Genomic DNA, 13,036 nt, shown 5'->3' on the forward strand with positions numbered 1-13,036 from the left:
CGGCACACCTGGCGATCTCTCAGGGTACATTAGTGTGCCGCGGCACAGGGGTTGAAAATCACTGCTGTAGAGGGCAGTAATGTGCTAAAACTGCGTAGTCTGTCGATTCAGAAGAAGGAGAAGAAGAATGAGAACGAGTTAATATTCAACCAAATAACATGTATAAACAACCACGGACATAATCAGCTGAAAATCACCGTATAACACAGACATTAGCTAACAGCAAACACCAGTTGGAACTTGCCACAGCACGGTTATATTACGCTACAAAAAGGCAAATAATCTGTAAAATAACATGAAACTCAGATTAATCCCTAGCGGTTTTGGTAATTTTTAGATCTCTATTAACAAAGAAATTTATCTTTGTAGCTCGATTTCTTCCCCGCATCCGTCACCGTCTTTCTTTAGCTACTGTCACACTGCCTCTCTTTTCCGTGTCCGCTGTTGTGTATGAAAGCAACCATTCCGCAACGGGGGTCGATCTCACCCCACCTCAGATCTGGATCGAGAGGTAGTATCAGAGCCGTAACAGACTTTTCCGCAACGAGTCTAAAAGGACGTCACGGCATTGTGCAACGGCGAGTGTGCGCTGCTGTCTCCATAAACGGGAGATTTAAAAACCAGCGCGGTTTAATCAAGTGGAGAAAACAGCAGCGGGATAAAACAAAGAATAATGTGGATTAACTGGAGAGACTGGGAGGTTAGAGAGCAGACACATCTCTGCTCACAGCAGAGTCTGAAAAGTTCCACGATGTGTTCAAGTGAGCTCGGTACTCTGAAGTTTCCGACTCTGACATAAATACGTGCGCTGTGACACTGCTTAAAGTCAGACCTCCAACTCAGAAACATGGAGGAAATAAAGTCTATTGGATCTAATCGATCAAAATGAATGTTCATGTTATTTTCCCCGTATTTCATTTAGAAAATACAAATTTTTGAACCCAGAAATCCAGAGCTTCAAGTTTCATTGAAAGCAGCAGCTCGGGCAGCGGCTGCCGTCTGATTACGGGATGCCGGGGTGTGTGTGTAAGCTCGGGCGTGGACGGCTCTGTTACACCTTTGTGTGAATTGCGGAACAGAATACGATCATTCCTTTTCACCGTTATTGTGGAATCTCTGTGTAAAAAAGTCTTTTGAGTCATAACCCTCAATACCAAGGGAGCTCCAGGAACGTCTCAACGTTGAGGGAGATGAAACTCAAACTCAACTCTCTGGAGAAATGGGACAGCCCTCGCACTTCCTGGGAATGGCCATTTAGAAACTGAGGGTTAAGACTGAGGGTTCAGGGGAGAATTGGGATTCAGACTCAGTCTCACCTCTCACCCCTCGATCTATGCTGCCCCCTAGTGGTGGACTCCCCCCTTTGAAATGAGAGTCCTGATCCATCAGTAGTTATAAATGTCAAACCTTGTCAGGGACTCCTGAGGCGGGTCTCCATCAGGGTCTCCCAGCAGTGATTGGTCTGTTCAGCCTTGAGAGTCCCACAGATGGTGGACCTTTATCAGTCCTTCTTCTGATCACTGCTGCTGGGACATGAGGAGAATTTAAACCAATAAAAACCTTTATCATGTGGTCACCAACCCTGCCTCTGAATCCCCGTCGTCTGAGAGTTTACAGCGAGTGTCAGTGAGTCTAAAGAGTTTCAATCTTTATTTCTCTGCAGACTTTCATGATCATTTATGATTGGTTATTTCAGATCAAGTGACTTTACCTCCACGTCCAACCGTCACATTTTTCTCTGCTAGTAAAGAGAGAGAGTTGGGTTTAACGGATGTGTTTTCTGATGTGTGTCTCCATAGTTACGGACGAGTATATGCTGCAGACCCCTACAACCACACACTCACTCCAGCAGCCACATACAGCGTTGGTGCCATGGTAAGACCGTCACTCCTATCAGCTTGTCATGGACGCCCCGTAGACTCATGCTGATGGTGTTTTCATGTTGTATGTTGTTGAGGACTGGCGTCATGGTAACCATGTTTGGCCTTGCATGAGCTGTGTGTAAATATCCTGCATGGATGGAGAAAACTTCTGGTCCCATTTCATTCAATCCCGTCTTTATAAACTCTTCTTGGTTTCATCCATCAGAAAAACACGCTGATGCTGCTTTAGTAACTTTTCTCTGTGAAGAATAAAATCATGTTAAAAATTAACCATCATTTATTATCAACCACAGCTGAGGAGATGTGACGATAGAAGCAGAATAAAATGGAAGAGTAGGTTTTAACATTCAGAGGGATAACCACAAAGATAAACAGGACTGATGTGACTCTGCAGGCTCAGCTTTGCTCCAGCTTTAATCTGAACATGAACACGGACAGAGCTTTGGCTCTGCTCTGCAGGATGGCGGCCACACTTCCAGGGGGCAGTATGGAGCAATGTGGCTGATAGTTAAGACCAGAAAAACACGAGGAAGAATAATCTGGACGCTTTAGAGTGAACATGCCTGAGCACCTTTTCTCAAACCTTTCCTTTGGTAAATCTCGTCTCGATCCAGGATTTGATGGCTGTTAAATCTTAAAATGATATTAAATAAATTCTGCAGACTCTGATCCATCCATCAGATCATCTCTAGAAAGAAAAGTTTGACTCCAGCTGATAGTTTCAGGACTTTGTCTCTGAGTAGTTTCTGGTCCGTCTAATCTCAGATTTCTCCAACTCCTCTCCTGGTCTATTCTTCAGCCGTGTGCGGCGCCGCTGACATCTCCTCACTTAAACTTAATTGAATTTGTCTGCGCTGCTAACGGCGCTCCAAATGACACATTAATCCCGCCTGTAAAAGGTGATGAATGTCTTCATGCCTTGGCAGCGCGGCCCGTGTTAGTTATTATATTTCTAATTTGGTGGATGCCGCCTCACCCTCACTCCCTGCTAATGAAATAATTACTCATTTTGATAATTAAATCCCTCGTGTTTCTGCAAACGTGGGGGAGGACGAGAGAGACACGACGTGAGGAGAGGAGGGAGAGATGAGAGTTAGAGAAAATACGGTGAAAGTAGAAACAGCCTGAGTCCAGACTCTGAATCACCGGCTTATGGAGGTCTGGAGGATCGGAGGGTCGTTCCTCCTCTAGAATCAGTCATTAGTATGAATATTTATTATAATAACTCCTCATGAAGAACACCTCAGTACCCGCTAAGAAGGAGGAAAGTTCATCCTGTGTATTTAAGCACCATCAGCCCCAGCATCCTTCAGTCTGCTAACCCTGACCCTGCTGTAGACTGGATTATGATCCAGAACGTCAGGGTCAGGCTCTGAGCTACCTGAGACAGGGACACAGGTGAACCCATCAGCCTGATGTTCCATTTCCTGTTAGAGACCAGCCTCAAAATTCAGGAGAAAGTCCCATAATTCTGATTTTTGCTTTTGACAGGAGATAAAAATTACTCACATAAAAAAACACAAATATAGAAACGTAAAAGTATAGAATACTTAAAAATAATAGAAGTATGAAAATATAAAAATGTCAAACCATAAAAATGTAAAAATACAAAAACATAAAATGTAAAAAATGTAAAAACGTAACAATAAAAAATGCAAAGACTTAAAAATATGAAAACATAAAAACATATGATGTAAAGACATAAAATGTAAAAAATGTAAAAATATGAAAACATAAAATGTAAAAATGTAAAAACATAACAAAAAACGTAGACTTAAAAACATAAAAACATATGATGTAAAGCTGTAAAAATGTAAAAACAAAAACATAATAATGTAAAAAGGTAAAAATATAAAATTGTAAAAACATAGAAATGTAAAAACAAAACATAAAACATAAATAAATAATACATTAAAAACGTAAAACAAATATTTAAAACCAAAAAACGTAAAACATAAAACATAAAACATAAAATAAAAAACAAAAACATAAAACATAACGTAAAAAACAAAAAAATAAAACATAACAAAAGAACTTAAAAACTAAACGTAAAAACATAAAACATAAGGTTAAAAAACAAAAAAAGTAAAACGACGTAAAAAAAAACGTAAAACATAAAACATAAAAACATAACATAAAAACATAAAACAACGTAAAAATGTAAAAACATAAAACATAACGTGAAAACATAAAAACATAAAACATAATGTGAAAACATAAAAACATAAAAACATAAAACAACGTAAAAAACAAAAACATAAAACATCATGTAAAAAAACATAAAACAATGTTAAAAAAACATAGAACATAATGAAAAAAAGCATAACATAAAAAACTTAAAAACATAAAACATGACGTAAAAACATTGAAACATAAAACATAACGTAAAAAAAACGTAAAAACATAAAACATGACATAAAAACGTAAAAACACAAAGTTTTCAGTCACAAAACTGGAGAAACAGAAAAACAAATTTTACAAACTTTTTGACCACCAGCTGGAGGTTCGAGTTCCTCCTTAAACAAAGAGGCTCCGCCCACATCTACTAGCTGTTTTGTTTTTGACTCTTTCCATCCTGTCTTTTTCATCTTTCATAAATGTTTTTTTACTCTCCATCCTGTCGTTTACGTCTTTTTATAAATGTTTATTTTACTCTCCATCCTGTCGTTTATGTCTTTTTTTAAATGTTTTATTTTTTACTCTCCATCCTGTTGTTTACATCTTTTTATAAATGTTTTTTTTTTACTCTCCATCCTGTCGTTTACTACTTTTTATAAATGTTTTATTTTTGAATCTCCATCCTGTCGTTCACGTCTTTTTTTAAATGTTTTTTAACTCTCCAACCTGTCGTTTACGTCTTTTTATAAATGTTTATTTTTGACTCTCCATCCTGTCGTTTACGTCTTTTTTATAAATGTTTTTTTTTACTCTCCATCCTGTCGTTTACGTCTTTTTATAAATGTTTTATTTTTTAGTCTCCATCCTGTCATTTATGTCTTTTTTTTAATGTTTTATTTTTGACTCTCCATCCTGTAGTTTACATCTTTTTATAAATGTTTTATTTTTGACTCTCCACCCTGTCGTTTACATCTTTTTATAAATGTTTTTTTTTACTCTCCATCCTGTCGTTTACGTCTTTTTATAAATGTTTAATTTTTGACCCTCCATCCTGCTGTTTATGTCTTTTTATAAATGTTTTTTTACTCTCCATCCTGTCGTTTACGTCTTTTTATAAATGTTTTATTTTTGACTCTCCACCCTGTCGTTTACATCTTTTTATAAATGTTTTTTTTTTACCCTCCATCCTGTCGTTTATGTCTTTTTATAAATGTTTTATTTTTGACCCTCCATCCTGTCGTTTATGTCTTTTTATGTTTATTTTACCCTCCATCCTGTCGTTTACGACTTTTTATAAATGTTTTATTTTTTACTCTCCATCCTGTTGTTTATGTCTTTTTATAAATGTTTTTTTTATTACTCTCCATCCTGTCGTTTACGACTTTTTATAAATGTTATATTTTTGAATCTCCATCCTGTCGTTTACGTCTTTTTATAAATGTTTTTTTTTACTCTCCAACCTGTCGTTTGTCTTTTTATAAATGTTTTATTTTTTACTCTCCATCCTGTCGTTCACGTCTTTTTTTAAATGTTTTTTTAACTCTCCAACCTGTCGTTTACGTCTTTTTATAAATGTTTATTTTTGACTCTCCATCCTGTCGTTTATGTCTTTTTATGTTTATTTTACCCTCCATCCTGTCGTTTACGACTTTTTATAAATGTTTTATTTTTTACTCTCCATCCTGTTGTTTATGTCTTTTTATAAATGTTTTTTTTATTACTCTCCATCCTGTCGTTTACGACTTTTTATAAATGTTATATTTTTGAATCTCCATCCTGTCGTTTACGTCTTTTTATAAATGTTTTTTTTTACTCTCCAACCTGTCGTTTGTCTTTTTATAAATGTTTTATTTTTTACTCTCCATCCTGTCGTTTATGTCTTTTTTTAAATGTTTTTTTAACTCTCCAACCTGTCGTTTACGTCTTTTTATAAATGTTTATTTTTGACTCTCCAACCTGTCGTTTACGTCTTTTTATAAATGTTTATTTTTGACTCTCCATCCTGTCGTTTACGTCTTTTTATAAATGTTTTATTTTTTAGTCTCCATCCTGTCATTTATGTCTTTTTTTTAATGTTTTATTTTTGACTCTCCATCCTGTAGTTTACATCTTTTTATAAATGTTTTATTTTTGACTCTCCACCCTGTCGTTTACATCTTTTTATAAATGTTTTTTTTTACTCTCCATCCTGTCGTTTACGTCTTTTTATAAATGTTTAATTTTTGACCCTCCATCCTGCTGTTTATGTCTTTTTATAAATGTTTTTTTACTCTCCATCCTGTCGTTTACGTCTTTTTATAAATGTTTTATTTTTGACTCTCCACCCTGTCGTTTACATCTTTTTATAAATGTTTTTTTTACCCTCCATCCTGTCGTTTATGTCTTTTTATAAATGTTTTATTTTTGACCCTCCATCCTGTCGTTTATGTCTTTTTATGTTTATTTTACCCTCCATCCTGTCGTTTACGACTTTTTATAAATGTTTTATTTTTTACTCTCCATCCTGTTGTTTATGTCTTTTTATAAATGTTTTTTTTATTACTCTCCATCCTGTCGTTTACGACTTTTTATAAATGTTATATTTTTGAATCTCCATCCTGTCGTTTACGTCTTTTTATAAATGTTTTTTTTTACTCTCCAACCTGTCGTTTGTCTTTTTATAAATGTTTTATTTTTTACTCTCCATCCTGTCATTTACGTCTTTTTTTAAATGTTTTATTTTTAACTCTCCATCCTGTCGTTTACGTCTTTTTTAAATGTTTATTTTACTCTCCATCCTGTCGTTTAAGACTTTTTATAAATGTTTTATTTTTTACTCTCCATCCTGTTGTTTACATCTTTTTTTAATGTTTTTTTTACTCTCCACCCTGTCGTTTACGTCTTTTTTTAAATGTTTATTTTACTCTCCATCCTGTCGTTTGTCTTTTATAAATGTATTTTTGACTCTCCATCCTGTCGTTTACGTCTTTTTTTAAATGTTTTTTTACTCTCCATCCTGTCGTTTGTCTTTTTTTAAATGTATTTTTTACTCTCCATCCTGTCGTTTACGTCTTTTTATAAATGTTTTTTTTACTCTCCACCCTGTCGTTTACATCTATTTATAAATGTTTTATTTTTGACTCTCCATCCTGTCGTTTGTCTTTTTATAAATGTTTTATTTTCTCTCCATCCTGTCGTTTACGTCTTTTTTTAATCTTTTATTTTTGACTCTCCATCCTGTCGTTTATGTCTTTTTTTAAATGTTTTATTTTTGACTCTCCATCCTGTCGTTTGTCTTTTTTTAAATGTTTTATTTTTGACTCTCCATCCTGTCGTTTGTCTTTTTTTAAATGTTTTATTTTTTGACTCTCCATCCTGTCGTTTATGTCTTTTTTTAAATGTTTTTTTTACTCTCCATCCTGTCATTTATGTCTTTTTTATTTAATGTTTTATTTACTCTCCACCCTGTTGTCTGTCTTTTTTTAAATGTTTTTTTACTCTCCACCCTGTTGTTTTATGTCTTTTTTTATGTTTTTTTTACTCTCATCCTGTCGTTTGTCTTTTTTAAATGTTTTTTTTTACTCTCCACCCTGTTGTTTACGTCTTTTTTTAAATGTTTTTTTTACTCTCCACCCTGTCGTTTATGTCTTTTTTGAAATGTTTTTTTTACTTTCCACCCTGTCGTTTATGTCTTTTTTTTAATGTTTTTTTTACTCTCCGTCCTGTCCTTTACGTCTTTTTTTAATGTTTTATTTTTGACTCACCATCCTGTCGTTTATGTCTTTTTTTAAATGTTTTATTTTTGACTCTCCATCCTGTCGTTTATGTCTTTTTTTAAATGTTTTTATTACTCTCCATCCTGTCGTTTATGTCTTTTTTATTTAATGTTTTATTTACTCTCCACCCTGTTGTTTGTCTTTTTTTAAATGTTTTTTTACTCTCCATCCTGTTGTTTATGTCTTTTTTTGTTTTTTTTTACTCTCCATCCTGTCGTTTATGTCTTTTTTTAAATTTTTTTTTACTCTCCACCCTGTCTTTTATGTCTTTTTTAAATGTTTTTTTTACTCTCCACCCTGTCGTTTACGTCTTTTTTTAAATTTTATTTTTACTCTCCATTCTGTCGTTTTTGTCTTTTTTTAAATTTTTTTTTACTCTCCATCCTGTCTTTTATTTATTTTTTTAAATTTATTTTTTACTCTCCATCCTGTCGTTTACGTCTTTTTTTAAATGTATTTTTTACTCTCCATCCTGTCGTTTACGTCTTTTTTTTAATGTTTTTTTTACTCTCATCCCTGTCGTTTATGCCTTTTTTTAAATGTATTTTTTACTCTCCATCCTGTCGTTTAATCTCTTTTTTTAAATGTATTTTTTACTCTCCATCCTGTCGTTTACGTCTTTTTTTAAATGTATTTTTTACTCTCCATCCTGTCGTTTACGTCTTTTTTTAAATGTTTTTTTTACTCTCCATCCTGTCGTTTACGTCTTTTTTTAAATGTATTTTTTACTCTCCATCCTGTCGTTTACGTCTTTTTTTAAATGTATTTTTTGCTCTCCATCCTGTCGTTTACGTCTTTTTTTAGATGTATTTTTTGCTCTCCACCCTGTTGTTTACGTCTTTTTTTAAATGTATTTTTTACTCTCCATCCTGTCGTTTACGTCTTTTTTTAAATGTATTTTTTACTCTCCATCCTGTCGTTTACGTCTTTTTTTAAATGTATTTTTTACTCTCCATCCTGTCGTTTATGTCTTTTTTTAAATGTATTTTTTACTCTCCATCCTGTCGTTTATGTCTTTTTTTTTATGTTTTTTTTACTCTCCATCCTGTCGTTTACGTCTTTTTTTAGATGTATTTTTTGCTCTCCACCCTGTTGTTTACGTCTTTCTTTAAATGTATTTTTTACTCTCCATCCTGTCGTTTACGTCTTTTTTTAAATGTATTTTTTGCTCTCCATCCTGTCGTTTGTCTTTTTTTTAATGTTTTTTTGACTCTCCATCCTGTCGTTTGTCTTTTTTTAAATGTATTTTTTACTCTCCATCCTGTCGTTTATGTCTTTTTTTAAATGTATTTTTTACTCTCCATCCTGTCGTTTACGTCTTTTTTTAAATGTATTTTTTACTCTCCATCCTGTCGTTTACGTCTTTTTTTAAATGTATTTTTTACTCTCCATCCTGTCGTTTACGTCTTTTTTTAAATGTTTTTTTTACTCTCCATCCTGTCGTTTACGTCTTTTTTTAAATGTATTTTTTGCTCTCCATCCTGTCGTTTACGTCTTTTTTTAGATGTATTTTTTGCTCTCCACCCTGTTGTTTACGTCTTTCTTTAAATGTATTTTTTACTCTCCATCCTGTCGTTTACGTCTTTTTTTAAATGTATTTTTTGCTCTCCATCCTGTCGTTATGTCTTTTTTAAATGTTTTTTTTACTCTCCATCCTGTCGTTTACGTCTTTTTTTAAATGTATTTTTTACTCTCCATCCTGTCGTTTACGTCTTTTTTTTAATGTTTTTTTTACTCTCATCCCTGTCGTTTATGCCTTTTTTTAAATGTATTTTTTACTCTCCATCCTGTCGTTTAATCTCTTTTTTTAAATGTATTTTTTACTCTCCATCCTGTCGCTTTATGTCTTTTTAAATGTATTTTTACTCTCCATCCTGTTGTTTACGCCTTTTTTAAATGTATTTTTACTCTCCATCCTGTCGTTACGCCTTTTTTAAATGTATTTACTCTCCATCCTGTCGCTTACGTCTTTTTTAAATGTTTTTTACTCTCCATCCTGTCGCTTTGTCTTTTTAAATGTATTTTTACTCTCCATCCTGTCGTTACGCCTTTTTTTTAGATGTATTTTTTGCTCTCCACCCTGTTGTTTACGTCTTTTTTTTAATGTTTTTTTGACTCTCCATCCTGTCGTTTACGTCTTTTTTTAAATGTATTTTTTAATCTCCATACTGTCGTTTAAGTCTTTTTTAAATGTATTTTACTCTCCATCCTGTCGCTTACGTCTTTTTAAATGTATTTTTACTCTCCATCCTGTCGTTTATGTCTTTTTTTTAATGTTTTTTTTACTCTCCATCCTGTCGTTTACGTCTTTTTTTAAATGTATTTTTTACTCTCCATCCTGTCGTTTACGTCTTTTTTTAAATGTATTTTTTGCTCTCCATCCTGTCGTTTGTCTTTTTTTAAATGTTTTTTTGATTCTCCATCCTGTCGTTTGTCTTTTTTTAAATGTATTTTTTGCTCTCCATCCTGTCGTTTATGTCTTTTTTTTAATGTTTTTTTGACTCTCCATCCTGTCGTTTACGTCTTTTTTTAAATGTATTTTTTGCTCTCCACCCTGTCCTCCATGTTTCCTCCATCGTTCTGACCAACTCTCTCTCATGTAGCACTCTGCATGTTTTCCCGGCATGACGCGTGCGGCTGTGCTCACTGCATGATGATCTCTGCGGTCATTGGTCAATGTCCAGCCCCGTTAAAGGACGGTAACGTAAAATTAAAATCTGATTAGAGTTTTTCGGGGCGGAGTTTAAGGTGGTCTATGTGTGTTTGTTCCAGAACGCCTTCGCCCCGCTGACAGACGCCAAAACTCGGAGTCATGCGGACGACGTGGGGCTGGTGCTGTCGTCTCTGCAGGCCAGTATATACCGGGGGGGCTACAGCCGCTTCGCCCCCTACTAGCACCGCCCCCTCCGACCCCTCCACCTTTACTCAAGCTTCCAACGGGACGGACAGAGAGTGTGTGAGCGTGTGCGTGAGCGAGCGCGTGTCTGAGAGGGCGATGGCGTTACTGTGGCCTGGGTAATGCAATACATGCAGTCAGTGCATCATTCAGCGTCTCTGCAGAGAGGCGGAGGAAAAAAACTAAAATGACAGCTGATATTTTTCATCTTATACCTCAGATATTTTGTGCTGTGTATTTTGATATTGTGGGTTTTTAATTTCTAAAGATTTAAAGCTAGATGACGAGCTGTAGAGGTTCCATGGTTCTACTAGAGAGCTGTAATATTTATCAGAGATCCTGTAACATAGATCATAGTCACACTTTAGGGTTTTTATGTTTTGTAAGAGTGGTACAGTGACTATGCTAGTCCAAGTGTTGTCCTTTTACTTATCAGCTTCCTTTGGCACTTCCTCTCAGTTTCAAAATAAAATGTAGGGTTTTTTTAAGGAGGGAGTGAAGAAGCAGCGGCGTAGACGATACAGGGGGCGGAGCTCTGAGGAGCAGAGAGCAGCCATGATCTCTGATGGGTTTACTCTAAAGAGACGACGGCGGGTTTACTCACATTCCTCACAACGTTCGCAGCCCAGATAAAGACCTGGTGACGGTTCAGTACGGAAGCCCAGAGAGGACAGTGGAGAATAAATCAATAATCTTAGCATGATCCAAAATGTTTAGGAGGAAATAAAACTATTTAAAGAAAATCCAGCCGCCATCCGTCAGATGTAAATTTGGGAAAGGTAGACAATGTTTGCATTTTCAGGGATTTAATGTGGGGTACAGGTACCACCATGCCCCCAAACCTATGTATACTGGTTTGTAAAGATGGCCGTGCTCTCATTAACAGCGTTCTTAGGAAGGCTGTGTGCTCACTCTTTCCTTTATTAAAGGAAATCTCAGCCTAAAATCATGAGAACAATGTAGAGCACGCCGTCCAGGCGTCAGCAGCTGTAAACTCAGAAAGGTCAGTTTTCTTTCTGCCGTTGTTGTTGGCAGAGCTGGTATCATAATCCCCGCCCCTTCTTTATTGTGATTAGTTGATGAGCACAGTGCTGTTCCAAAACATGAACTGTTTTCAGCTTTGACAAAAAAAAAAAAAAAAACACCTGACACCAAGGATGTGACACTTTGGTGTGGTGGTTAGGCCACGCCCCCATGTAGGACAACGGTCTTCCAAACAGGTTTGAATCTGATCTGTGGCCCCTCCCTCTCTCTCACTGAGTTCTTCCATCTTCTCCAGAGGAAGTCAAAAAGCCGAGAAAATAATCAATAAAAGAAAATGGCGGCTGTGGATGGACCTTTTATTAACGCCAAGAAGAAGAGCTAACATTTAAAATAATAATAAAGACGCCAACTGTGAAATAAGAGCTTCCTTTTTCTAAAAATCCAAACTAAAGTCTTCCTTCTGAATTTATCTGAATTTACCGCTGACTGTAAAAGATGGTCATCATCAGCAGCTCTGCTTACATAATCAATACAGAATCAATACCTCTGCAATCTGATTAATTCACTCTGATTGGCTGATTTTAACATCATTGTTTACATGGATGCTGAATAAAGTGATCAACCATGACGTTTTTATAAATTCATCCAACATTTAGAATAAAATCATTTAGACCCTCAGAGCAGAAACAAAGCTGCTCCATCCTGTTTAAATCAATCAGAACTATTTCATAGATCATGAAAATATTGATCTCTGATCAGTTTTAACTCATCAACATAGTGGACAGCAGCAGCAGCCAATCACAGCTCTTTCTCTCATCACAGCGATGTATTTAAATATTACATACTCGCTAATCCCTGCTGCTGGCAAAGCTCCACCTCCTCCACCCCAGCCTCCTCCTTTATAGACTAAAGCTCCACCTCCTCCGCCCCAGCCTCCTCCTTTATAGACTAAAGCTCCACCTCTTCTGCCCCAGCCTCCTCCTTTATAGACTAAAGCTCCACCTCCTCCACCCCAGCCTCCTCCTTTATAGACTAAAGCTCCACCTCTTCTGCCCCAGCCTCCTCCTTTATAGACTAAAGCTCCACCTCTTCTGCCCCAGCCTCCTCCTTTATAGACTAAAGCTCCACCTCCTCCACCCCAGCCTCCTCCTTTATAGACTAAAGCTCCACCTCTTCTGCCCCAGCCTCCTCCTTTATAGACTAAAGCTCCACCTCCTCCACCCCAGCCTCCTCCTTTATAGACTAAAGCTCCACCTCTTCTGCCCCAGCCTCCTCCTTTATAGACTAAAGCTCCACCTCCTCCACCCCAGCCTCCTCCTTTATAGACTAAAGCTCCACCTCCTCCACCCCAGCCTCCTCCTTTATAGACTAAAGCTCCACCTCCTCCACCCCAGCCTCCT

At 36.0% G+C, this 13,036-nt stretch overlaps 1 protein-coding gene across 5 annotated transcripts in view; it reads left to right on the forward strand.

Moving 5' to 3' along the window:
* The window catches only part of rbfox1 (RNA binding fox-1 homolog 1), a 294,065-nt gene extending 281,468 nt beyond the window's left edge, over window positions 1–12,597 (forward strand). For 4 of the 5 annotated variants that reach the window (XM_041816738.1, XM_041816737.1, XM_041816739.1 and 1 more), the window contains 2 exons: window positions 1,800–1,875; window positions 10,529–12,597. In XM_041816738.1, coding sequence (XP_041672672.1) covers window positions 1,800–1,875; window positions 10,529–10,651 — 199 coding nt within the window. In that variant the 3' untranslated portion in view covers window positions 10,652–12,597. The remainder of the gene's footprint in view (window positions 1–1,799; window positions 1,876–10,528) is intronic. The other variant, XM_041816741.1, reaches the window with a different exon arrangement.
* The last annotated feature ends 439 nt before the right edge of the window (window positions 12,598–13,036 follow it).

The sequence above is a fragment of the Cheilinus undulatus genome, linkage group 21 (assembly GCF_018320785.1).
Source record: "Cheilinus undulatus linkage group 21, ASM1832078v1, whole genome shotgun sequence".
NCBI classification, from domain to species: domain Eukaryota; kingdom Metazoa; phylum Chordata; class Actinopteri; order Labriformes; family Labridae; genus Cheilinus; species Cheilinus undulatus.